This window comes from Desmodus rotundus, chromosome 1, assembly GCF_022682495.2.
Source record: "Desmodus rotundus isolate HL8 chromosome 1, HLdesRot8A.1, whole genome shotgun sequence".
In the NCBI taxonomy this organism is placed as follows: domain Eukaryota; kingdom Metazoa; phylum Chordata; class Mammalia; order Chiroptera; family Phyllostomidae; genus Desmodus; species Desmodus rotundus.
The window spans coordinates 178328027-178354596 of record NC_071387.1 but is presented as its reverse complement, the minus strand read 5'-3'; the positions used below and the strand labels follow the sequence as shown (position 1 = coordinate 178354596).

Here is a 26570-nt window from a genome sequence, read left to right as displayed (position 1 = left end):
AGATCGGTGCGGGGGTTAAGGCTGCTGGCTTAAGACAAGCATGTGGGGCGAGGGTGGGGCGAGGGTGGGGAGACCAGACAGTGTACCTTGACAGTGAAGGCCAGAGGGTTTGATCTAGGATTAATGACAGGCCTTAGGAAGTATTAGCAGGGGGTGACATGCTCTTATTCATGTTTTTCAAAGATCCTTCTAGATGCTCCCTGGAGAATGGCTAGCAGGAATGGAAGAGATGACAGTGGCTAATGTGGCACATGCCACAAAGAGCAATCAAGGACATTCCCTGGCATGTGGCTTCAGTCTTGCTTTCATCTCAAGTGGTGACTGAGTTTATCTCTAAGGAAGTTTGAGTTTAGTACCTCCTCCCACAAAACCACTGACACTCTTTTCAGGCAAAACCCAGAAGCCCGGGCTGTGCAGTCATTACCTCCTCTCTCTGTCCCTGTCTTCCCTCACTCTTGCTGAGGGGAACAGACTGCCCCCGGCTCACTGAGTTGTCCAGCCCTGAGTTCCTCCGAGCCCCTGGTGAGGACACTGCTTCCGAAGGGCCTCCCAGAGGCTCCCCATCCTTGTGCCTCGCTCGCAGGGAACCAGCACGTGGCCAGGCCAGGGCATGGTGTTCACAGAGGTAGCGATTAAAAGACTTAATTCGGTAAATAAATTCCACCTTTCCGCATCCCAGTGGATAATTTTGACTTACCGCTTTCTTAAATTTCATCAAAGACCTCTTAAAAGTGCAGAAATGCAAACGTAGGTGGCAGGAACTGACTGTTTGCCAAGGTGCAAGGAGTCAACACGGGCAGCTGCAGGGGTTTTGAGCCGAGCATCTTTTATTGGCTTTCATCAGGGGGTTTAAGGTGCAAGGGAAAAAGTACACAGGAGATGGAAACAGGTCAGGAAGGGTTACTGCGGTGAAGCTGCCCCAGGGGACATCAACAGTCTTGTCCAGCTAAGAAAGTGGGAAAACAGGACACTTTTCCCTAGGCGCTGCCAAACTGGGTGAGGCTACAGCGCTTCAGCTCCCATGGATGCCCGTGACCCAGTGGGGCCATGTCCCCAGAGTCCCCACCCTGACGCTGCCTGTCCTGGCTGCGCCACATTCCCAACACAGGCCTGGGGCACTGGGGGAACAATGCCCTTGGACTTGGAGAGCCTGGGTTTGTGTCCAGGCTCTGCCCCAATTTTCAGTAAGCCACCACCTCTGAACCTGTGAGAAAGCACAACGGCACCTGCCTACCTACTTCCCAGGACTGTTCTATGATAATAAACTTGCTAATGTGCACAAACTTGAATGTGCATTGTAAAGTGCTTTATAGACACAGACCATTATTCATATTGTTATTTATCTTCACCACTAAGAATACCTGCCCAGACTCCTGACCAATAAACCCAATAAACCCAGGACAAAATGAACTGGGGGTTACCGTGACGCGCCCCCAGGTTGGAGTAACAATAGCAGCTGGAACAAACAATGGGTTCTTGGATTCAGACAACCTGGGAGACAGGACAGGTGGATGCAGAGGTTCTATAGGACAGCCCTCCTCCACCCCACCCCCCACCTGGGACTCCAGCACACAGGTCCACATAGCTGCCCTCTGCTCCATCCCCTCCCCAGCGGGGCCCTTGGCTCTCCTGCCCCTCTCTGCTTCTCCAGAAAACACTTTCTGAACTTACCTTAAGGCTGTCCCCTCTTTTCATCCATGTCTAGTTCGAATGACAGCTCTCCTGACATTATCTTTCTACTTTGCCAACATTCTCTGGGCCAGAATCTGCCTCGCAGCCCAAATGCAGGTCCTGGAATTGCAGCCCTGAACTTGGGCTCTGCCAGCTTCCAATCCAGACCCCCCTCCTGGAAGCCTTCCCCAGCCCTGACGTTGTCAAGGCCTCTCAGGACTCTGAGAGGGTCTTATCTACACACCTATCAGAGTGGCTACAGTAAAATTAGTGGCACCACCAAAGGCAGGCGAGGACACAGAAATGACAGTATTGGACACACAACTCTACATAGGTGATAAAGTGGCATCCAACTACCCACACACATACCAGGGTCAGCATCCTGGCTCTGGTTTAGTGTTGACTGAGTTACGGGAGGTTAACTCCTGGGGTACTGGGGGAGGAACCTCAGGCTGAACTGGTTCCTCTAACAGTTGTACTCCATGCCATGCTGAGTGTCCCAGGCAGAATAATGCCCCCAAGATGTCACAGCCTGGTCCTGGAACCTGTCAGTGTGGCGTCACCTGGCACAAGGGACTTTGCAGATGAGATTATGTTAAGGATTTTAAGGGGAGGTGGCCCTAGATTATCCAGTTGACCCTAAATCAGTCAATCCAGGATCCTTGGGGGAGACAGTTGGGAGGGATGGGGAGGAGGTTGGAGTCAGCAAGCTTGGAGGCTCTTCCGGTGTCTTGTTCTCATGCCTAGTGCTGGGTTTGGGATCACACCGGCATTTCCGCAGGGCACGCTGTTGACCAGGTTTTGGTTTCACACTGCTTTGTGGTCAGGTTCATAAAGACCGTTGGTGTGCTTTCTACCACGTCACACCACATTCATCTGGCATCCATCCTGCCACGCTGAGCCCTGTTTGGATCCTGGTCCTGCCATCCGGTCTTCCCTCTTCCTCCTGGCTATGGGTCTGAGACACAGGCTGTGTGTGTTCATCCAGGATGCCAACAAGAGGGTGCCCAGGTGGGGTGTGCACGGGGCACAGGCAGTACCAGAGCTGAGTACTAAGGCCCGTCCCCACACACAATCCTCCCCTCGCCCCAGGCTGCCGCCCAGAGCTGTCCTGCACAGGAACCATCAACCTAGTCATTTATTTAGACATCTCCCTGGGCTCAAGTCACACTCACTGGTCTGGAGTTTGCGGAATTCCATGTCCCCCCTTTGCTCAGATGTCTCCTCTTCAGTGTTTTCTGTAATCACTCGTGGACTAGGAGCCACAGTGGGCAGCACTGCAGGGCAGCTCCAGGCCACAATCCAGCCAGGGCTCCCGACCCCCTCCCTGGGCGAGCCCAGTGTCCACTTACTGTGCACACTGTTGCAGATCTCCTGACATCAGTCTCTTACTCATCATCCTCCAGTGAACGAATGAATGGTACATCAGCAACCTTTGGCTCCTGGCACAGAATCTGCTCTGTTCAGAAACCTCTGAGTATAAGGTGAAGGCCATCCAAGCCCTCCCAGAAGACCTTTAGTGGGATTTTGTGGTTTTAATGTATGTTAAGTCAACAATGCCACTTCTTTTCTTGGAGCATTTGTCATGCCTTATGAGGCAGTGGTTTAAGACCATCACACACCTCACAGACAGAACAAACAAAGCTGTGTTCCTGGGTGACTGGATGTGAATAATTCCGTTCGAGCTGGGAGGTTTCCTCACCTTGGACATGGTATTAGTCACACGCTTATCGTGTTCTGCCTCTCTTCCCTTTTTTTTTTAAATTGTGTTTCTACCAGAGTAACTTCATTATTAAAAAAGAACAAATTTCCTGAAGCAGCCCCAGATTTTCTAGCTACACACAGGAGGAAGTGCTCACTCCCAGGACCTTTAGAACAGCAATTGTTCATCCCCAGGATTACCAGGCAGCAGATACCCCGAGGGCATGACGAATGGGAAACACCTGTCTGTCAAGGGAGGGCGAGCACAGTAGAGTCTTGTTTAAATGCTAAGGCTGTGAATAAAAGCAATTTCTTGATCAAATTTCTTATGGCTGTGAAAGGTTAACATTTGTTCAGACATTCAGTGTTTGCCAAACTCAGATCTGTCACCTCCACAAGCCTCCCCAGACCTGGAAGCTTCCCCATGTCTTAGTGATGCAAACGTGAGCATCCCGCAGTATCTGAGTTGGGGTGGGATCTCATTAGGGTGACTGAACTGTCTGGTTCATATGACCAGCCAGCTGTTCAAAACTATCCTCCAGTCTCTGGGGAGGGGTGAAGGGTTGGGGGAGGGTCTCTGTCACTGGGTGGGAAGGCAGGATTCCTGGCTCTTTCTGGGGCTGCAAGGCTGTAGGCTGATCCCTGGCCTGTCCAGGCTCATCTTCCATCCTCTGGCTTGGAGGGCACAGAGGTCTCAGAGCTCAGACATTAAGGGGCCAAGCAGGTCTCGTGAGTAGCCCACAGATTGTGCCACGCAGGAAAACTGTGGTTCCGCTTTCTTCCCTTTCCTGGCAGACCCACCAGGTGCATGATTAATAGGGAATTGATTTTAGGGTTTTTTGTTTATGGTCGGGACAAGAGAAGCCTAAGAAACTGAACAGAAACTGCAGTTCTGGGTCAAGGAGACCAAGTCTGCGTGTGAGTACTGTTTCTGCCCACTGACTGCTGCCTGCGTGGAAAAAAGCTCCGGGAGCACCACTGGGTACCCACTGAGGATGCATCTGCGCCTTCGATCCCTCCCAGGCCTGCCTGATGGGAGCAGTGGGGTCCATTCTCTCCTTTGTACATTACGCATCGTCCTGCTCCTTGCAAACCCCTCTACTGGACTCCAGTGCAGCCCTCTGTGCCAGAGTCACGTCTCAAGTGAGAAAATGAGAAACCAGAAGGACCTTTTCCCCAGGAGGTGTATAGTGCACCAGGTTCCCCAGGGCCCCTTGGGGGTACTGTATTCCCAGAGCCTCTTCGCTCCCATCCTCCCTGTAGGGCTCGCACGGCAAGAGTGGGGAGGCTGCCATGTGCAGCTGCGCAGTGGGGATATCACTAGTCTCTTTGGCACGTGATGCCAACACCCGGACTCTCCACCCTGGGAGGGAGGGAAGGTAAAGGGACGAGCACCTATAGCCTGCGACCCCGCCCCTTGGGCCTGACCAGACTCCACCCCTCCCCGCAGCCTCACCTCCTCCGTAGAGACCCCGCAGGCCCCGCCCCTTCCTCCTTGTAGACCGCCCTCTGCTGGGACCCCTGCTCCCTGCGCGTGCGGTTGCAGGTTGCATCCGGTCAAAGCAAGTAGGAGCCCAGCTCATCCCCTGCAATGCCACGTGCCCCCCGGTGCCGCTCCGTGCGCGCTCTGCTGCGTGGCTGCTACCGCGAGGTGCTGCCTCTGGACACATTCGTGAGGCGCCTGGGTCCTGAGGGTCGGCGCCTTGTGCAACGTGGGGACCCAACGGCTTTTCGCGCGCTGGTGGCCCAGTGCCTGGTGTGTGTGCCCTGGGACGTGCAGCCGCCCCTCGCCACCCCGGACTTCCGCCAGGTGAGCTTTCCGGGGACCCCGTGAGGCCTGCTGGGTGGGATGAGGGCCATAGTTCGGAATAAGGCCAGACACCACTGCTCTTGGGCTCCCAGCAACTCGGAACCTCTCCCCAGCAGGTGTCCTGTCTGAAGGAGCTGGTGGCCAGGGTCGTGCAGAGACTCTGCGAGCGCGGTGCGAGGAACGTGCTGGCCTTCGGCTTTGCGCTGCTGGACGGAGCCCACAGCGGTCCCCCCATGGCCTTCACGACCAATGTGTGCAGCTACCTGCCCAATACTGTGACCGAGACGCTGCGAGGCAGTGGGGCGTGGGGGCTGCTGCTGCGCCGCGTGGGCGACGACGTGCTCACCTACCTGCTGGCACGCTGCGCGCTCTACTTGCTGGTGGCCCCGAGCTGCGCCTACCAGGTTTGCGGGCCACCACTCTACGACCTCTGCAACACAAAACACAAAAATGGGAGTCTGATGGGCCTCGGACCCACGCTCCAGGCCTGGAATGGCGGCGGCGGGGAGGCCCGTGTACCCCCGGGCTGCCGCTCCAAGCGGCGATGGAGCCACACCAGGGAAAGTCCACCACAGGCCAAGAGGCCCAGGCGTGACCCGATCCCGGAGCTGGTCTGGGGGCCAAGTGCCAGCGACTTCCACGCAATGACACCTACCAGAGCCTCTGTGGAAGCTGCGCCTGGGAAGGGCGAGCTGCTCAGGATCCGGCGTCCCTTACCACTGCTGGGCCGTGAACGCGAGGCTGGCTGCCCATCTTCTCTGCCGTCAAGTCCCCAGGCCTCTCCCAGTCCCGGAGTGGTCGCTGAGACCAAGCAGTTTCTCTACTGCTCCGGTAGCAAGGAACGTCTGCGCTCCTCCTTCCTGCTCAACTCCCTGCAGCCCAGTCTGACTGGGGCCCGGAGACTCGTGGAAACCATCTTTCTGGACTCAAAGCCCCTGCAGCCTGGGGTTTCCCGCAGGGCACGCCGCCTGCCTGCGCGTTACTGGCGGATGAGGCCTCTGTTCCGGGATCTGCTTGGGAACCATGCGCGGTGCCCCTATGGCGCGCTGCTGAGGAAGCACTGCCCGCTGCAGGACACGGCCACCCTGGAGGCAGTGGGGTCCAGCGACAAGGGGTGCGGGGGGGCGGCTGTCCGCGCCGGGAAGGACACTGGCCCGCAGCACCTGGGCCAGCTGCTTCACCAACACAGCAGCCCGGGGCAGGTGTACGAGCTCCTGCGGGCTTGTCTTCGCAGGCTGGTGCCACCCAGCCTCTGGGGCTCTAGGCACAATGAGCGTCGCTTCTTGAAAAACGTGAAGAAGTTCATCATTCTGGGGAAGTACGCCAAGCTCTCGCGTCAGGAGCTGACCTGGAAGATGAAAGTGCAGGACTGCACCTGGCTGTGCAGAAGCCCAGGTGAGCAAGTGGGTGTCATGGCACTGCAGGCCCAGGCTGGGCTGTGAGCAGATTGGTCGTGTGGAATAGGGCTGTGGCAACAGGATGGAAGCATCTGGAAGCTCTCATGAATGTTCCCAAACATTATTCAAAATCCCTTTTTTGACGTCCATGGTTATCACCATGAGATAGTGTCCCGCTGATAGATAGAAACAGGTTGGGACTAGAACCCACTTTGCTGGGGGGATGAGAGATAAGGTACCAGCTTCCCAGATGCAACATACAGATGCAAAGTTAAGGTTTAATCGTGCAGCTGCTGTGCCAGGGCAGGGCAGCTGAACGAAGGAGAAGACTGTCTCCTGCCCAAGGACCCCTAGCCCCATCTTTAGGAGGGAAGGGTCACCAGGGCGCAGAGGGAGCAGCAGGACGCTCTCCGTGCCAGGGAAGTGGACGAGTGCTGTGGGTGCTTGCAGGGCATCTTCCGCCAAGCTGGCCTGCGGTGTCCCTCCCTCTAGGCCCTTTGGTTTTCTGGGCTCGATGATGAGGTTCCTCCAGTCCAGCCCCCAGGCTCCTCATCTGCACACCAGCACCAGGAGAGGACAGGACCAGCCATGCTCCCTGTTCCCCGTGATGGAGGAGCAGCAGTGAGAACAGACCCAAGTTTTGCTCCTGACCTCCTCCAACTCCCAAGACATTTAGGACTTTTAGAAGAAAAATGGTTCAGAGCCCTCTGTTGCAGCCAGGCTTGCCCACCCAGATGCATGTTGCAGCCTCCTGGGATGGGGGCCTTAAAAACGCCCATCCCTGTCCCCAAAGATCCCAGTTGCAACAATGTCAGACAGTGGGGCACGTCCTCTCAGTCTCCCAAGTGACCCCAGGGCCAGGTGATTTGACAGCAAGGTGACCTTGCAGCAACTTGTTTTTTGTTTTATTTCATTTTAATTGTGGAAAACATACCATGAGATCTATCTTTTACCCGCTATTTGCATGAATAGGACAACATTGCTGAGTGTAAGCGGGGCCGCCCAGCAGACCTCTAGAACTCTTTGTACTGCATGACTCATACACACACGGACCACGTGGGCAGGGTGGGTGACCCTGAAAAGAGCCAGGCTCGGTTAAGTTAGCTGTCACACGACTCATTTTACTCGGGGCTCCAGCTTGCCTTGGAGTTTGACTTCTGTGGCTGTTCCCCAATTTCCAACAAGGCCCAACCCCAAGACTGTGTTTCCCTAGGCTACTGGGACCTCTGCAGTGTCCTTGCTCACTCCCCAGGTGTTAGCTTCTTTCTGTGGCTGGACCACGCCAGTGGCTGCATAATTGATGCGCAGGACAGGCTTGGCCTCTGAGCCACCTCTTCTGATCACAACTGTCTATGGTCACCTCTTCTACCCTCTCCTGTTGGGATGCCCCTTCCCATATGCTGGCCATCTGCCCTGCCAGACTATCTGTCCACAGAGGCCAGGCTCCTTTGCTTCTGTCTAGCCAGCCTTGATCATTGTCCCATCTGCCATGCTTCCTGTTGACTCCCATCGGCAACCTGGTCACCGGCCCCAGAGGCCAGGCTGCCGAGCTGACTGCATCTGCTGCAGAGACATCTCCAGACAGATTCCTGATGGAGTGCAGGAGCTGTCACAGCTCCTTGCTTGCACACTCGCTGCCCCTCCCTGGGCTGTCTTTGGGCTGGTGGCAACCCATCCCCTAACCTAGGCATGCACTACTGCTAGCTCAGGTGGTGCTCTGCCTTGGATTCACATCCGACCACAGGATCACTTTTCCTGAACTGCCATCCAAGTGTGTCCCTACTGCCAAGTCCTTTACCTTCAGAGTGAGCCTGGGTGGAGCTTTTCCTGGGGCTTTGTTCTGAACTCTGTCAGTTTCTCTGATGGTTGTGCCCTTCTGCTCTCAGGCTTGTTCGGTCCACCTCTGACCTCTCAGGTGGGTGTCTGGCTGTGCGTTTCCTGTGGTCCTGCGCCGCTGCACCTTGTTCTGATGGGTTGCCCACGTTTTCACATAAACTACGTTTAAGTATTTTGTAGTTTCTTCTGTCCTTTCTTTGATCGGTGAGTTATTTAGACGTATATTTTAGATTTCCCAAATGAATGGTTATTTTAAGTTAGCTTTTTGGTACTGATTTGCAGCTCAGGTGTGCAATGGCCTGAGTGTCCCCAGGTCCTGAGAACTTGCTTTGCTGCCTGGTGCACAGACAGTCTTCCCCAGCAAGCCTGGTGTCCTGGAGGCCTGGGTTGGCGGCTGTGTGTACCGTGTCAGACTGGCTGTACGCTACGGGAAGCGCGTGTGCCCTTCGGAGTGCCGAGCGGGGCGTGTGCGTCTCACTTGGGCAGTGCGTCCAGCTCCTCCTGTTCTGACGGTGTGTGCGTGGTGTTATTAGGTACGTGCAGGTTTGAGTAGCCCACTAATTCTTTCTACCTTAAAGTCTGTTTTAACAGATTTGAGAACAGCTGCACCGGCTTCCTTTTGGTTTGTGTTTACCTCTTGTATTGTATATCCTTCTTTAATTTTTATTTTCAGCCTTTTCATATTTTCATAGTTTAGATGTATCTTTTTAATAGCATATCACTGACATTTTAAGTTTATTTTTGATCCAGTGTGACAGTCTTTGCCACTGTCCTGGAGAATCAGATTTGTTTTAATTTTTCTTATATTCTCTGCTCTCTTTCCTTACTGGTTTCCCTTCTGAGCAACGTAAGGGCCTTAGCATATTTTAATCTCGTCACTACCCCAGCCTCCATGCTGATCCCCTGGTTGTTTCAAATTAGATACCATTACTATTTTCCGTGGTTACTGTGTATTTAGCTTTACCCCTCTCTTTGTTCCCCAACCTGTCTGCTGTCCCAGACCTGCCTCTGGGTCCCTTTTCTCTCCTGTACATATTTCTCTTTGTGCCGTGGCTCTTGTGGCAGCCAGGTGACACCCATGATCCTCTTCCCATGGTATTTCACAGAATGAAATGCCCACAGAGGAGGACAGCAGTCTTGGGGCATGTTCAGTGTCCCGCAGCATGTGGTGTCCCTTAGCTGGCATGTGACTGCCACCACTCACTGGGCTGTCCAGCCCAAAGAACCCCAGGCATTTCTGGATCTTACCGCACAGTGAGGATGCCTGAAATCATGTGCCTGCATCCTCCGTTCTGCTTGGTCACCAGGACAAATGGTGACGCTTCCCATCATCACTGCCCAGTAGAAATGTAACGTGCGCCACGTGTATAATTTAAAATGTCCTCGTAGCCACATTAGAAAAAGTAAAACCAATTTAACAATGCATTTTGTTAAAGCCCAGTACGTCTGAAATGTGGCCACTTCAACACACAGTCAGCTAGTGGATGCGTCATTGCAGAGGTGCTTGCTCCGCCTTCTCTCTCTGCCCGAGTCTCGGGACCCGGCGGGTGGGGCACACGTGCCACAGATCTGGCCCAGACTTGCCATCTCACTCAGCCCGTGGCTGCATGATGGGCCATGCAGGTGGGCTGAGCACGTGCCTCTCGTTTCAGGGGGTCGCTGTGTCCCGGCCACAGAACACCGTCTGAGAGAAGCGGTCTTGGCCAGGTTCCTGTGCTGGTTGATGGGCACATATGTGGTTGAGCTGCTAAAGTCCTTTTTTTATGTCACGGAGACCACATTTCAGAAGAACCGGCTCTTCTTCTTCCGGAAGAGTGTCTGGAGCCAGTTGCAAAGCATTGGGATCAGGTATCATAGCGTGGCACGGCCTGTTTTTCCCGTCTGCAGATGCAGTGTTGTGTCCTGCTCTGGGTTCCCCGTGCCCCCTTCCCCCCACCCCTGGGCCCCTCACCCAGCTACTCCAGGGGCCATCCTGGCCCATAGGGGTTCTGCGCCAGCAGGGACTCCCAGAGCTCCTTTTTCCTTACCTGTGGCATCGGGGGCTTGAGCTAGGGTGATCTCTAGGGTCTCAAAATTGGGATCAATGGTGCAAGAAAGCCACTTATCCCTGGTGTGTGGTCAGATTCTCTTTTAATTTGCACAGAATGATTGGGACTTGCGTCACAAGATAATGAAGCCCACCTTTTTAACACTCACTGTGGGAAGATTCTGGGGACAGAGATGTCTGCTGTGAGGCAGGACCCTGAGGTGGAAACTTCCAGGAGATTGGCTTGCCTCTCAGTGGATTTGCCTCAGCTGCTTAGCAGCTCTTTTGGGTACATGATGCAGGACTGTAGCAGATGTAAGCTGTGTGGGGATCCGTCAGAGCTAGGGGCATGATGGCCCAACACCCAAGCCCTCCTCCTCTCTGTGGGTGGGCCTGGCCAAGGTGCCTTGTGTCCTCAGAGCTTAGGAAGGACCCTGAAGTAGCTGGATCAGGGCTCCCATGCTCCGTGCACATTTGGGTCAAACCCTACCTACCCTGAGCCACACGTCTCTGAAGGGAGGCAGTGACTCCTGAACCAGGGGCCCAGTCCCAGTCCTAGTCCTCCACGCCTGAGAGAGGGTCTGGAAGCCATTATCATGGGTCTGAGTTGAGGCAGTGTGTCCTGTTTAATAATTTAAAAAATCCATGGCCTATGATCCAAAGTGGCCATTTAGACCCTCACTGTGGGGACCATCACCCTGCCTGTTGGGTGTTCAAGTCTCGTGATGGGCTGCACGCACCAACCTTCCTTCACTGCTGGGGCCACAGCCCAGGGAGCATTCTCAGCCTCAGCCCCTCCCTGTGGCTGGTCTCTGGGAAAAGACCGGCAGGGAGCTGGGAGGTGCCTAGGGAGATACTTCTGACCCTCGTGGGGTTGCATGAAGTAACTCCCCTGCACATTGCAAGTGGCAGAACATGTGGTCCTTCTCCCAGTGGTTCCGTCCAGTCCCAGCTTGCACTGCCCTGGGCTGGGTACCAGAGGGAACCAGTGTCCTGGGCCCCTGCCACGGAGGGTGCTCCAGCAGCGTCCGGTCAGTGTATTGGGGCAGCCCCATAGGCACGGGTGCCTCCACAAGTTGACCCTCCTGGGTCTCCTTTGGCCGCCGAGCAGTGTCCCATGAGGTTCTCTCTTTCAGACAGCACTTCGATAGGGTGCAGCTTCGCGAACTTTCAGCATCCGAGGTCAAGAGACATCAGGAAGCCAGACCCACTCTGCTGATGTCCAGACTCCGCTTCCTCCCCAAGCCCAGCGGGCTGCGGCCAATTGTGAACATGGACTACGTTGTGGGGGCCAAAGCGTTCCGCAGGGGCAAAAAGGTGACCACCTTTGACTCGTTTTTTAAACAAACTGCATTTAAAGCCCAGGCTTGGTGTTTGGGCAGACAGCCCAGGGGGACCACGGCAAGGTAGCAGAGGGCCACGGGCAGGCCATGCTGTTGGATCCAGAGAAGGAGCTCACAAGAAGGCTGGCCCTAGAAGCTGCAAAACAGGCTCCGAGAAACCCACAAGGTTCTCATGAGATGGACCCATGACACGAGGGATCGACATGGTGCCCGTGGTCCTGGCGTAGCACCAGGGATGTGTACTCCCCAAGATGCAGGGACAGAAAGAACTAGGCCAGTGAACTTCCCCTCCGGGTTCCTGGACCCTCCTGTAGGACCCCACCCTGTGGTTAGCACCCCCTTCCTCCTGTGGTGTGTCTGCATCACCAGCAGCTCTGATCCCCTCCGAGTGCCTCCCTGGAGCATTTGGGAGTGATTGTGCCCTTATCAGTATCCCCCAAAAAGAAAGGGAAGCTGTCTATGTAGATCAGGGATCTGGTTTGGTCTGTGAGTGAAGATGAATTCCCCATCTGCGGTGGGGTGGGGGCCAGGTGGGAGACATGGTCCTGCAGGTAGCTACTCAGCAGTATTTCGTACTGCACTTCTGGGATTCCAGGATGGGTCTCTGGGGATGCTCTTGGGGTGGGCATGGGTGAATCGATCATTTGGCCCTTCCAACATCTGAAGGAAGCTGGGGCAGGGTGGGGCATGCAGAAGTGGATGTCCCTAGGCCCCATAGGTGGGATGAGGGCAGTCGGGCCCCAGGTCCCCTTGGCAGGGGGCATCCTGTAACAATGCTGCCATCCTGACTGGCCCTGCAGGTGCAGCATCTCTCCTCGAAAGTCAAGACGCTGTTCAGCGTGCTGAACTACGAGCGGGTGCAGCGCCCTGGCCTCCTGGGGGCCTCCCTGCTGGGCATGGATGACATCTATAGGGCCTGGCGTGACTTTGTGCTGCGCGTGAGGGCCCAGGACCCAGAGCCCCAGCTGTACTTCGTCAAGGTGGGTGCCCCTCACCCCCAGTGAGCTCACTCAGCACCCTCAGGCTCACCCACCAGGTGACTCCATACTTTAGACTCTGGCCAGGTCGTTAGACAGGGCCCCCTCCTCAGGGCCCGTGTCCGCCTGGGTGAGATGCCTGTGGTGGAGCTGCAGACTTTTGGGAACAGGGAGGGCAGGCGACCTCATCTCCATTTGAGAGCACCTGGGTCCCAGGAGCAGAAGCTCTGAGCCTTCCCTGCTGGCATGGACTCTGCTGGGCCACATCCCAACTCCACAGAGCCCCTGCCCTTGGGGAGAATATGACACTGCCACCTGCTTGGGGTGTGGGGGATCTCCCTGAGAAGGAATGCACCTGGCTCAGTCCATAAAGCTGGGGGCCCTAGAGCCCCGGCCATCCACCAGGGACCTCTTGCTCATCAGCCTGCACTCAGAGAGAGAGAGATGGGCCCCCGGGAGTGTCCCAGTCTGGGGGGTGGAGAGAGGGACCTAGAGCCACCCTGCAGTGGTCAGAGTCTGGGAGGTGTAGGGGCATCTCAGCAAGAGCCCCACGGCGGAGCAAGTGTGTGTGCCTGGGGGGGGGTGACTCTGGGAAGGGTGTTCAGGGGCTTCCTCTCCCCACCATGTCTGATCACCCCAGGATTTTCTAAGGACAGGCTGGGGCCTCCATTTGGCAGGACAGAGCAGGTGGGACACAGGATGCGGGGGGCCACGGTAGGTGTGTGAGCAGCCTGGGAACACACCTCCATCCACGTAGGTGGACGTGATGGGTGCCTACGACGCCCTCCCTCAGAACAGGCTGGTGGAGGTGATCGCCAACGTGATCGAGCCCCAAGAACACACGTACTGCCTCCGCCAGTATGCCGTGGTCCAAAGAACCGCCCACGGGCACGTCCGGAAGTCCTTCAAAAGACATGTAAGACCATGGGTGTGAGCCGTGAGAAGGCGCGTCAGTGACATGGATGTGTCCCCCCTGCAGTCTTGCCATCCCCCATGGGTGCTTCCCACTTTATGTGCTCCCAGTGCCAGGAGGCGCCTCCATCCTTGGCCTCCTTACACGCTGGTTCATGTCACATTCAGTCCTCTCTCCAAGCCACTCGTGCCTGCTATCCCTTCACAAGGTCCCCGGGTTTGTGTGAGGAGGTGGGAGCGGAGCCACGCATGTGTTTCTTTGGGGTCCCCATGGCTGCCCCCCCCCCCCCCCCCCCCCGGAGCCCAGGCCTGTCATGCTCAGTCGTCTGGAGCCTGTTGGAGAGTGAGGGCACCCAGCCCCCTACAGCTGCGCCGTAGGGAAGGCAGAAGGGTGCGGGAGTTCCCCCAAAATTTTTGGAAAAGGCACACCTGAAAACCCCGGGCAGGTCAGGTGAGTGTAGACTGCAAATCCCGAGTGTACGGCACGGCGAAATTGTGCATCTGTGGACAGATGGTGCCGCCACCTGTGTCCGAGCATAGAGAGTCACCTCCACCCTGAGGCTCCCCCTTTGCCCCAGGTGCCCACCGCTCTGACCTCCATCGCCCGGACTCGCTGTCTGAAACTCCATGAACGCAACTCAGACTGAACACCCTTCCCACCTGGTTTCCATTGCTCCCCAGTGAGTCCGGGAATCAGCTGGCGCTGTGACCGTCGCTGTGAGGTATCATTTGGTGGGTTCAGGGTGGAGTTGCCAGGTCACAGGCATGCTTTGTTTAGTCTTAGACATCACCAGAGTGTTCCTGAGCGGCTCTGCCAGAGTGGCCGTGAAGCACTGGGCCTCACTGTGCAGCCACAGGCCAGGCCTGGGCTCCTGGGGGACAGCATGGGACACCAGAGTGGCGCAGCACAGGAGGGCCGGGCATGTTCATGCTTGCACACTTGCCGGTGTCAGCACTCAGGTGTAATCTGAACTTCCTGAGGGTGCACACAGCGCCTCACACCCGGCTCTCTTTGACGGCAGGTGTCCACCTTCACGGACCTCCAGCCTTACATGAAACAGTTTGTGCAGCAGCTGCAGAAGACGAGCTCGCTGAGGGACGCCGTGGTCATCGAGCAGGTCGGTGCGGGCAGGCGCCCAGTACACTGCCGGGGCAGAGCCGCGGGCGTGCCAAAGCCACCCACCTCAGCCAGCGGAGGCCTGTTCTGCCTTCAGCCCTCTCGCTGAATTCTCTGCTGCTGTCCAGCTGCTTTGTTAAGATTTGCTAGGGGCATCTTCTCTTTCAGTTTTGATCTTGAGGCCAAAAGAAAATGTGTTCCTTCTTCAGGAAGACACGTTGGATTCGACCCATAGACCTACCTTGAATTGACCCATTGGGTGGGAAACACGTTTTTCTTGTGTGTGAGCAGAGACTTGCTGAGTTTGTGGCTTTGTGCAGAACCAATTTTAGGGTTGAGCCGATCCTCCAAGTACGGCTCTGAGACCTCCAGGTGTCATTCTTTTGGCTACCGGAGCCCCACCATGTGCCATAGCAAGAGTGTGTGGCACAAGCCATCTGGGCCAGTGGCCATGGGTCTGAGCCCAGCCAGAGCCACAGATGACCCACGCTGTCCCCACTCGTCTGCTCGTCTGCTACTGCCAACACCTTCTGCCCCTGCGCATCTCTTGCTTGCATGTCCGCTCACTCACACACATCTTTCACTCACTTTTCCAGAGCTGCTCTCTGAACGAGGCCAGCAGCAGCCTGTTCGATTTCTTCCTGCGCCTGGTGCACAACCATGTCATAAGGATTGGGGGCAAGTGAGTCAGGGCTGCCTGCTGCCGCTCGTTGAAAAGGGATCATGCCCCATTTGGACAGTCCACAGCAGGGCCTCGTGGGTGGGTGTGGCAGATCTAGGTTCACCTCCTTCCCCAGGCAGGGGTGGCATGTGCTCTGTGTTCATTGTGTGTGTGCACATGTGTATGTGGCCTGAGCATTGTGTGTGCATGTGCGTGTGTGGTCTGCACACACGTCTGAACACGTGTTCCACCCTTCCGCCCACGTCTTCCCCCAGGTTTTACGTCCAGTGTCAGGGGATCCCCCAGGGCTCCATCCTGTCCACCCTGCTGTGCAGCTTGTGCTACGGAGACATGGAGAGCAGGGTGTTCCCCGGGCTGCAGCAGGACGGGTAATGGGGTCCCTGTCATTGGTCCCCTTGATTGCCTTTGCCCCTCTCATGCTCAGACAGGGCTGCCCATCTATCATGGGAGGTTTCCCTGGAGATAGTGAGCAGGCCTCACATGTGGGCTGTTAGCGGCTCGCAGTGCACGGGGAGTGAGGCATATCCAGGGGAGCCAGCTGGGCGGCTGTGCTGGCCTGGCTCTGCTGGCCTGACTGCAGGGCCCCGTGCTCCGTCCCCAGCCAATATTGAGTCCCACGGGTGGCTTTGTTCTTGTGCATGTGAACTCAAGTGTTTAATGCCCTCTCTCGGGCATCTTTCCCTATCAGGGTGCTCCTGCGTTTGGTGGACGACTTCTTGCTGGTAACCCCTCACCTGACACAAGCGAAAGCCTTTCTCAGGTAAGGGCCTGCACACATGTTTGCCTCGACAGGTGCTTCTGTGGCCTCATGCAGCCCACCCAGCTCACACAAGAAGTAATTCTCATCTCATGCCCCGAGTCCCAGCATCTCTGCTGAGGGCACGTGGCACAGTCGTGCTGTTCTGAGAACATGCTTGCAGAGCAGGAACCTGGAGCTCCTGGACACAGGACACAGGTGTCTCCAGAGGGAGGAAGCGGGCATGGGTCAGGCGTCTGGGCTGGGCTGAGCCCTCGGAGGCTCCTTGGAAGTTACGCACACACAGTGCGCTGGACGGTGCAGGTAGCAGTGACACCTTCTCCAGGGGGCTGTGCCCGTGAAGGGGAGCAGGAGCCAGCCCTGCCTGCCTGTCTACAGCTTCTAACGTGGAGTCACTGTTCTCTGTGGCGGGCATTGTGAGAGAACAGAGAAGGGGGGCTTGCTGAATGCACAGGATCACCTGGGGTGTTGGTGTTAAAGTTCATTTTGTTCAAACTTACGTCTCAGAGACAGGGTCCTTGCCTTAGAAGGAATGGCCCGCAGAACACCATCCCTTCTCGGACCCCAGGAATCTGGGGCTTGTTTCACAGTGTGGTTTTCCAAGGAAGGAGAGTGACAAAGCCCAACTCCCAGAAGTGTCTGTGCCTGAGGGCCAGTTTGCTTTGGGCACAGGGTTGCCTTTGGAGAACCCCTCTGATGGTGTCCCCATACCCCGTGTCTGCCCCAGGGGATCCTCGGGGGTTGGAGGGTGTGCAGTGCTGCATAAAACCCTGCTGGGCATGTGCTGGGCCCCCCGCCACACGCAGTAGCCCCGCACAGGATAATGTGCAAATGTAAATTCGTCAAAGTCACATGACAAATCCAGGTCCTTGGGCACCGGCCACATTCAAAGACATCAGTGACTACATGTGGCCAGTGGCTGCCAGAGGGGACGGTGCAGGTGGAGCGGGGTCTCTTTCTGGAGTGTCTGTGGGACACCACTGCCCTGAGGGTGTTGGGCGGGGAGGTGGCTCAGAGTGTGTACATTGGGTTCCCACCCGGGAGCTGGACAACTGGGGACCTGGACAACTGGGGACGTACACAGAGTTATTGCGAGGAGTCAGCCCATGTGACGGCAAGGGCTGGCGAGGCGAATCTGAAATCCACGGGCCGCAGCAGGAAGAGCTATAGCCATGGCTGTAGCTCAGGCTGCCGTCCACCGGAGGACTCCCCCTTCTCGGGATGTGCTGGTTCTACTCTTGGGTCCTGCCACTGATGCGTGTGCCACCCCACTATGGAAGGTAACCTTTGAAGCTGGCTGAATGCAGGTGTTGACCTCATCTACAAATACCCCAGCACACCTGGGGACTGTGGTCTCTGAGTGGGCCCAGCTGGCCATTGCAGAGAGGACGTATGTCATCCATGGGCTCTGCGTGCCCTCCTACCTAGCCTTTCTCAGTTCTCAGCCGGGAACCTAAACCATTGCTCACCTGTCTTACCTACAAACAGGGTCATGCGGAGTCCACTTGGCCTTCAGGATTTAGCCCCATGTTCCCCTCCCCTGCCACCGGCCTCTGCCCTTCCTGGTGGCTGCCCAAAGCGCTGGGTGATCATTAACACCGGTCACGCAGCGCTTTGGGAGCACCTGTAGGCCAACAGAGTTGGTGCAGCCGCTCTTCAGTGCCAGCCCTTGCTCCCTCTGCCTCTCAGGGTTTTACGTGGCACCGAGCCAGTGCTTCGAGATTCTGAGTGGCGTCCCTCTCCTCCCAGTGGCTGATGTGGCCCCTCTGCTTTAGGACCCTGGTCAAGGGTGTGCCCGAGTATGGCTGCATGGCAAACTTGGAGAAGACAGTAGTGAACTTCCCTGTGGAAGATGACATCCTAGGTGGTGCGACCCCCCTGCAGCTGCCAGCCCACTGCCTGTTCCCCTGGTGCGGCTTGCTGCTGGACACACGGACCCTGGAGGTGTTCTGCGACTACTCCAGGTAAGTGCGCCCAGCCTGGTGTACCGGGCTGGTTCAGTCTTAATCCTGCTTCTGTGTGCAACAGGTGGCGATGGTCCCAAAAGGTCAGAGGCTGAGGTGCCTTCTCCCCCTCAAGATGGGGCCATAGTATGTCCTTCTGTAGGGTTGAGGGGACTCGCCAGGTAAGCAGCTGTCTGGGGTGTTTTGGTAGAAGGAAATTGTATGGCAGGCTCAGGGACCCCAGCATGTAGGGAAGCGGTATAAATCTGAACCCCAAGATTTCAGGTCCTGCTGCACATGGTCTTTTCACAGTGAAGGCACACACTTCATTGCCCATCAGTGGCCTCACTGGACATCGTGATTTCATGGCCACCTACGATTTGCCAGGGAAATAGCACACGGGGCCTGCTCTTTACTCAGTACTGTGAGTCCCTGTATGGTTAGCTCAGGCCACCATAAAAAATACCACAGGTAGGACAGCTTAAACCACAGACGTTCTCTCCTAGTCCCGGAGGCCAGAAGTCTGAGATGCAGATTTAGACAGGGCCGGTTTGTCCTGAGACCTCTCCTGGACGTGTAGACAGCCATCTTCCCCCGTGTCCTCACAATGGTCGTCCTTCTGCATTCAGGCATCTCTGGTGTCTCTCTTCTGAGAAGGACACTGGTCGCCTTGGATTGGGGCCCACTGTAATGCCCTCAGTTAACTCTTACCTTCTTAAAAAGCCCTGTCAACAGTCACACAGAGAGGGCTTTAACGAGTGAATGTGGGGGACACCGTTCGGCCCTAACAGCCTGTCTCTCCCAAACCTGAGAGCTTGCATGCAGCCCAGCCTGAGGCCTAGCGCAGAGGTGAACTGACTCAGGCGAACACAGATACAGGAATCTGCCATTTTATGAATAAAAGGTACAGATTATGAAACTGGTAGAAGCGGGTTTTCCCTTTCCTTGTGCTGGGAACTCCAGCTTTTCTGCTGGAGCACTCTGGCACTCGCTCCTATTTCCAAGAGGCTCTTTGGGAATTTGCTTAGAAAGGGAAGAGGCAAATGCAGTTACTTTCTATGCTCGATCCAGGGTCAGTCATCTGTCTGCTGCCTCATGGAGCCGGCCCACATGCTTCCTGTCCTCAGCCCACTCCCTGCCCTGCCCCAGCCCCTCAGCTTTGTCTGCTTGATTTCTCCTCGTTAGAGGAACTCTGCTTGGACTTCCCGGGCTCCCCCACCCTCTGGGCCCAATTCTGCCAAAACAGCACCGAGGCCCTGGTCCCTCACTCTGGCAGCTCCCCTGCAGTTCGCCAAGCACTGGAGCTGGGGCGTGGGCATGTTTGTGCATTTCCTTGGGTGGGCAGACCAGAACCAGTGTTCTGGAAAACAGTAAGTTTGTGTCAACGTTCTTAAAGTGTTAAAACATTTTTCCAGTAATTTCAACTCTAGAAATCTAAGGAAAAAATCAGAGACATCATCAAAGATTTTGACCATTTTTAAATGCTTGGGTGGCATGACTTGTTGCCACAGCAATGAAACCACCTAAGTAAGTGGCTGCGATATTACACAGCACCCAGAAGAAACCTAATTTTGCCATTAAAATCATTTTCAAAGAATACCTATTAAAGGGAAAATGAACAAATTTCAAGATAAGACATCCAGGGTGTGGGCATGTGCCACCTCTGTCCGTCTTTGCAGAGTTACATGGAGGGGGATGCATGTCAGGAACACCCCAGCTGCCAGCGGCGGTGCGCAGGGACTGCCCATGCGCTGTCCCGTGTTTCCATGGAATGACCAAGCTGGGTCAGGCCAAGAGGGTGTTGGTGGGCATCCTCTTCTGGGTGGAGATGCAGGCTGCGTTCGACAGTGGGAGGTGGCCACACATGTCATGGGACACGCCCTTTGTGTTGCAGTTACGCCCAGACCTCGATAAGAGCAAGTCTCACCTTCAGCCAGGGCTTCAAGGCCGGGAGGAGCATGCGTCGGAAGCTCTTTGCAGTATTGGGGCTGAAATGCCACAGTCTGTTTCTGGATCTGCAGGTGAGCACGCGCCAGCAGACTTCAGAGCACAGACAGCCTGCTGCTGCTCAGTCTGCCTGTGGGAGTTGGTTTATAGGTCCTGCTGTGTAAGTGTGCAGTTGTGTGTGTAAGCATGTGGGCGTGCATTTGAGCATGCATATGTATAACTGTACATGTGAATGCATGGCTGTGCACACATGTAGGTTTGTGTTCGCATAGGTGCCTGTGTGTGTGCGTGTGGAAGTGTGCATGTGTGGCCATGCGTATCCAGGGCTCCTTCCCCTAGCCCCCTCAGGCTTATCTTCCTCTACCCTGGGGCTCCTCATTGCAGAGTATGGGGGTCCAAGGCCTTGGCGGGCTCAGGTATCAGAGCCTCAGGGCCCCAAGATGTCATCTCAGCCACGCTGAGCACTGCTCTTCTCATCCTTTCCAGCCTGGCTCCCTTAGGTAGCCCCAGCAGAGTTCTGACTCCACCCCAGGCAGCACGGGGCCACCAGTGAGGACGTGGTGGGATGTCAGTGGAGAGACAAGGGTCCTCTTTTTATTCCACTTGTGCTAGCGATAAAGCAAAAGACAGAAATGTGCATTTTAGACGTATTCCAATATTTCCTTTCCTTGTGGCTCCAGGTGAACAGCCTTCAGACGGTTTGCACAAACGTTTACAAGATATTCTTGCTGCAGGCCTACAGGTGGGCTTACTGGCTGCACTGGCACGGGGAGGGGGGCGCGCAGGGCCACGCATGGACTGGGCCCTGCTTTCCTGCGGCCTGGGGGCAGTGCTCTCTCCCTGGTTCTCCAGGGCTTTACGTTGAAGCCTTTGGTTTATGAGAAAGCAGTTTCAGCAGCAGAGACTGCCTCTTCGTGCATGTCTATGGAGGTTCTGCTTTGTTGGAGGTCCTATACCCGGTAACCAGGTGGTGCGAGGAGGCCAGCGAGGCCCGAGGTTTCCCTGTGTCCTGCTGTGGGGATGGGGTTGTAGGAGAAGAGCCATAGTGCGAGGAAGGCAGATGCCCACTGGGGAGGATCCCGGAGAGCAGAGGGTCCAGGCGGGTACAGGTGACCATCCGTGGCCACAAACCCTCCAGTGCCCCCCAGAAAGGGGCTCTGGTATTTGGCTCCCAAACAGCTCAACCACCACTCCTGCCCCACTCATTAGTCCATGCTGAGGCCCTTCTGTGCTTCTAGAACATTCCCTGTCCCCAGGGGTTCCACAGTAATCTGCCGAGAACTGGAGCAGAACTGAGACCTGGTTGTGCCTGAGTGTGTGCTGGGAAAATGTTAATGGTCTCGCTGTCGGGCTGTGCTCCCCCCTCAGGAAGGAAGATGGACGCTAACCCAGTTACCTGCCTGTCCAGCCTCAGGACACACCGGTCTTTGCTCAGTGGTTTCCAGGGAGACCTGCCGCCAGGCAGCTCAGGGAGCAGCTACTGCCCCTCTGTCACAGGGAAAACGTTCTGCCCGAAGTCGGGGCCAGTGGCTGTAAGCATGGAGTGGATGAGGGGTGCATGGCCATGCCCCGGGTGCTGGAGAGCCGGGCATCTGTTTTGAGCCTCTGAGTTTGTGGTACCCAGGGCTGTGCCCATGCTGTGAGATGCAGTTGGCTCATAGGAACTGGATGGGGCTCTCAGGGGAAATGCCTGTTAAATGTCTCCAAGAAACGCCATCAGCCCCAGGTGGCCCGTGCCCTGGCTTTGGCCACGAGGGCCACAGGGCTGAGTGTCTGCTTCTGTTGTTCCCTTGGCGTCTGGGAGGTGTGGGGCCCACATGCTCCATCCAGGGACCCCAGCACTCAGGTCGCCACCTCCTGCTTGTTGTGTTGTGTTTCTTCTTTCGCCTGCATCTTCTCCCCACGCACGTGTGCTCTCATGCGCAAGCTGCTATGACACCTCTGCAAATCTGCTCCGTGTAAACGGGAACATGCCCATGGGCCATTCCCAGCTAGCAGCAAGGTGGCTGTGATACCGCTCACTTTTGGGGGGCCCTCAGGGGTAAAGAGCATTCAGGTGATGCTTCCAGGTGAGCAGGGGACTGGCCCCTGACCAGCCCCAGGTTCTTGGAGGCCATATCACTTTGCCTGCTAAAGGCCCTGCTCTGGGCTTCAGCCCATCCTCGCCCTTGTATCCCCAGCAATAGACCCCTTTGCTCTGTGGGGCCCTGGCCCCACATACCTGCCTGTCAGGGAATGTTGTGGAGACCCAGGTGCAGGGCAGACACCCTTGGGCAGCTCCAGGCTCCTCCGTTAGGGAGTGTGTGGTCCCAAAGTGACAGCGGGTGCAGAGCTGCTGGCTTCCCCCCCACAGGTGTGAATGGCAGCTGCTTCCCAATATAGCAGGTTAGACACGAAGAAGGTCAGAGAGCCCTGTGCCCTCCACAGCAGAGGACACGTAAAGCTGGATCTTAGTAGTCACAGCAGTCAGGGCTGAGGCAGGTGTTCTGCCTGGTCCACAGACCGGGACGCTCACCAAGCACCGTCTACCTGGGACCTGCCAGGCTCAGCTCTTCTTGAACAACCGGGGGCTCCCGGCTGGAGTTGGAAGATGCAGTGTCCACTAGTGGAGGCCTCCCCCACTTTGCATTAAGCACTGTCCCTCCCTTGGGAGAGGGTCCTCCCAGAACATGGTACATACCCTTCTAGGCCAGTAGTGTGGCCCTGACCCTGTTTTTGGGTCTGTCTTCCCACTCCCATAAGTGAGGAAGATGCCTCTACCTGCCTACCAGCTGGATGGACACATGCACGTTTTTTTCCAGAAGGGGCTTAAGTCATCAGCAAGACCAGGAGCACAGGGCACCTGGCGAGGGGCTTGTCATGTGGTCACGTGGACAGGGGGGTATTTGTGCACACATACACGTACAGGCTGAGTGCATGTGCACATATGCACACCTGCGCCTGTAGACACACAAGCAGCCCGTGCACACGTTCAGCCAGCCTGATAAGCCTGATCTGCCCTCAGGTTTCACGCCTGTGTGCTCCAGCTCCCGTTTAATCAGCACGTTCGGAAGAACCCCTCGTTTTTCCTCCGCATCATCTCTGACACTGCGTCACGCTGCCATGCCCTTCTGAAAGCCAAGAACACAGGTGCGTGCAGGTGACCCAGGGCTGGGGTGGCCTGTGGCAGATGCTGGATACTCGGCACACGGAGCGCCCGGGGCTGGAGCAGCTCCAGTGCTTAGTGTACTGAAGACAGGATACAGGGAGTTGCACTCTCGCCACTTCTCCCCATGGCCTAACCTGCCGACTGCATGCTGACCTCACCTCACCCACCCCTTGCCATGTGGACAGGCATCCTTCGTGATTGGAACATGATGGGACATTTGGGGACTTGCTGAGGGGCCTTCTCCCAGGCGGGTCCTCTCTGTAGTGCTCTGGGGTGCTTGCATAAATCCAGTCCGATAGGAAGAGGGGAGGCTGGGCCCATGCCCCCTGCCTATCTCAGGGAGGGAGGGAAGTGAGGGGCACCCACGCAAGCCCCCTCATCCTATCTCCGCCCCCCACAACCTCATCATGCACAGTCACAATCAGTTTGAGTCAGGCCATGCTTTGTGGTCCTGAGGTAAACAACCTTTACTTGTTGTTAGTTCTCTTTTGGGGAAGCTGCTTTGGAGAAGTGGAAAGCATTTCAGTTGTCAGAATTCTGTGGTACTTAGGTTGGGGTGGCCCCTGAAATGAAGTCACCTGTTGGTGCCCTGCCCCTTGAGCCTCTGCTCCGGCACTCAGCCTGGTGGGGACCCCAGGTGTCTGGACTGGAGCCCAAGCACTGGGGAGGGGCCAGTGGGAGCCTCAGCCTCTTCCTGTGTTGTCCCCCAGGGATGTCCCTGGGGACCAAGGGTGCTGCCGGCCCATTTCCTTCTGAAGCCACTAGGTGGCTATGCCTGCACGCCTTCCTGCTGAAGCTGTCTCATCACAGCGCCACCTACAAGTGTCTTCTGGGAGCACTCCAGGCCGGTAAGCTTGGGCAGGTGTATCCATCCCCAAGGCATGCCTTGTGCAGTGCAGGAACTGTCCTTGTCCTTCAGTGAATGAATGTCGGTCCCTCCGTGTCTGATTCACAAGAGTGTTGGGGACAGGAGCCCCCAGGTGATGGGGTGCAGGTGACTCGAGGGGCAAGGCTCCCTTACCTGGGGACTTGGCCTGCCGACTCAGTCTCTCCACCTCTTCGCTCCTCACCTCCAAGACTGACATTTCCTTCAGGAACTATGCCTCTGTCTCCCTCCCTACTCCAACCCCCTCTGGTCTGTGTGCCCTCCTCCCACCCTGGCCTGCATCCTGGCTGCACACCCTGCCCCCCCACTGAGCTCTGACATCCTTACTGGCCCCTGTCTGTTCCTCAGCCATGCTGAGGTTATCGGCACCTGGAGCCTGGCTAGCATACGGTAGGTGCTCAGCACACAGCCATGTCTTCCCGGCCCCTCATCAGGCACACAAGGCTGACATGAAGCACGTTCTCAGGTTTCTTCCGGGAGGAAGTCTGATCTCAGGCATCTCCTTGCAGCCCAAGCGCAGCTGTGCCGGCGACTCCCAAGGGCCACGCTAGCCACCCTGCAGGCCGCAGCTGATCCGGCCCTGACCACAGACTTCGAGGCTATCTTGGACTGATAGCCAGACCTTCTCACAGCCCAGGGTGGGCACCAGGCCCTTCAGCCCCTTCCCAGCTGGATCCACCCAAAGAGTCTGGCCCCTGTGCCCTGAGACCCCAAGACATGCTGCTTGCTGGGCTGCTTCCTGGAGGGGTCTGCCCCCAGGTCCTCAGGGAAGCAGAGCCTGCCCTGCCTCCAAACACCCCCACCCCCTGCTGCCACTTCCCAGTGACAGGTTCATCCTTCAGTTGCCCGCTCTTAGGGGGAGGCAGGTAGGAGAACAGGCTGCGTCATTGGCATCTAGAAGTGTTAGGGACCTTTGTCACCCTCCCTGCTGCGGGGACACCCTGGTCTGGAGTGATGGCCCACAAGTTGTGGGTGTGTGTGGACTCCTTCCCACTGATCTGCATAGAGTTCTAAATCAAGCTGTCCACACCCAATGGAGCAGCACCCACCCTGCCTGATACCCCAGCTGCATCCAAAGTCCATGCCTTGCTCAGCTTGCCCAAGAGCAAAGGGCCTGGTCAGCTGTTTGAAGCCTATCCCCACCAGCCACACCCACACTTTTGACCCGCCTGTCCCCACATCCTGTCCAGGCCTCCTGGAGCCAAGTGTCCAGCACCCTTCACCCAGCTGCCACACCTGCTCCTAGAGTCTCCTGCTTTTCCCCACTCAGCACGCCACCCTCATGGCCCCTCCTGCTCCTACCCCATCACCCTAGTGACAGGGTAAGAGCTGTGGAGAGAAGAACCTTTGTTTATTGTTTCCTTTTTAAATATTTCTCTTAGGTTTATATTAAAGTACTACATAAATATTGTTATCCATAATTATAAAAACATGAGTATTGAGTGTTGATGTGTATGTCTTTGGTTTCGTGGGGGCTGGAGGGGGTTTCCTGGGGTTGGGAGGTGGTGGGAAGGAGGGAGGAGGTTGGTGGATGGGAAGGGGGGCTCCCACAGGGCGGGTGCAGCAGGATGGTGGGTGGGAAAGCCCTGTCCCAGCACCCCCTGTGCCTACAGCTGACTGCACCCACTCAGCTCAGGTGACCTGGAGCTCGTGAGGCAGCAGATCACACCCTGAGTTCTGGGTTCCCTGGGGCTTGAGCCACACATATTTGGGGTGCTGTGGCCCCAAGTTTCCAGTTCAGCAGGTCTGGGGTAGGGCCTGGGAGTTTAGCAAGTTCCTGATACTGCTGGCTGGCAGGAACAGTGGGGGCCCCCCCCAGAGCCATTGCTGAGGGGTACTTGGAGGTTTGGGGGCTGGACTTGGGCCTCTCCTACACAGTAACCTGGGGAGCAGATAGCAGCTCTCTCAGTCCGCAGTCAATGTCAGGAGTTTGGAGAGGTATGGAGAGTGAGGTTATGGGGGAAAAGGTGAGACCACCCAGGAGAAGTGGCTGGGAGTCATGGAGGGGCTTATGTGAGAGTATGCAGCCTGGGGCCTAGCTGATGGGGAGGAGGGGCTATTCTCTCAGTAGCTTCACCACAGCCTCCACCCCACCTCTCATCAAGGCCCTGCTCAGATCCCCACCTTCTGGGTCCACCCCAGCCTCCAGTGTCTGTGGGAGCCCCATTGAGAGAAAAGCTTGTCCACGGGGCTGCAGGTGTCAGGCAAGGAGCTGGAGTTATGCCCTCACCTCTTTGAGAATGAGCCCTCCAGTGGGGACCCACAGCACACTCCTCTGGTCCACCCTGGGGGCCTCTTGACAAACGTCAAACAGGCAGAGCTGGCAGGATTGCACAAAGCGAAAGAGGGGGCAGCTCGAAGGAGGTGTCATCAGAAGCAATTGACCCCGCCAGGGGAGTTGGCACTCTGTCCTGTCC

The 26570-nt window shown here is 56.5% G+C and overlaps 1 protein-coding gene across 3 annotated transcripts in view; it reads left to right on the top strand.

Moving 5' to 3' along the window:
* Window positions 1–25426, top strand: part of TERT (telomerase reverse transcriptase) — a 34275-nt gene extending 8849 nt beyond the window's left edge. The window contains exons 3-18 of one of the 3 annotated variants that reach the window (XM_024578567.3): window positions 4206–5182; window positions 5299–6577; window positions 10068–10263; window positions 11578–11758; window positions 12585–12764; window positions 13519–13677; window positions 14696–14791; window positions 15387–15472; window positions 15727–15840; window positions 16161–16232; window positions 18005–18193; window positions 20067–20193; window positions 20800–20861; window positions 23124–23248; window positions 23978–24115; window positions 24663–25426. In XM_024578567.3, the coding sequence (XP_024434335.2) occupies window positions 4964–5182; window positions 5299–6577; window positions 10068–10263; window positions 11578–11758; window positions 12585–12764; window positions 13519–13677; window positions 14696–14791; window positions 15387–15472; window positions 15727–15840; window positions 16161–16232; window positions 18005–18193; window positions 20067–20193; window positions 20800–20861; window positions 23124–23248; window positions 23978–24115; window positions 24663–24766 (3327 nt within the window). In that variant the 5' untranslated portion in view covers window positions 4206–4963 and the 3' untranslated portion in view covers window positions 24767–25426. The other 2 variants (XR_006653685.2, XM_045186227.2) reach the window with 2 other exon arrangements.
* Window positions 25427–26570: the final 1144 nt, after the last annotated feature.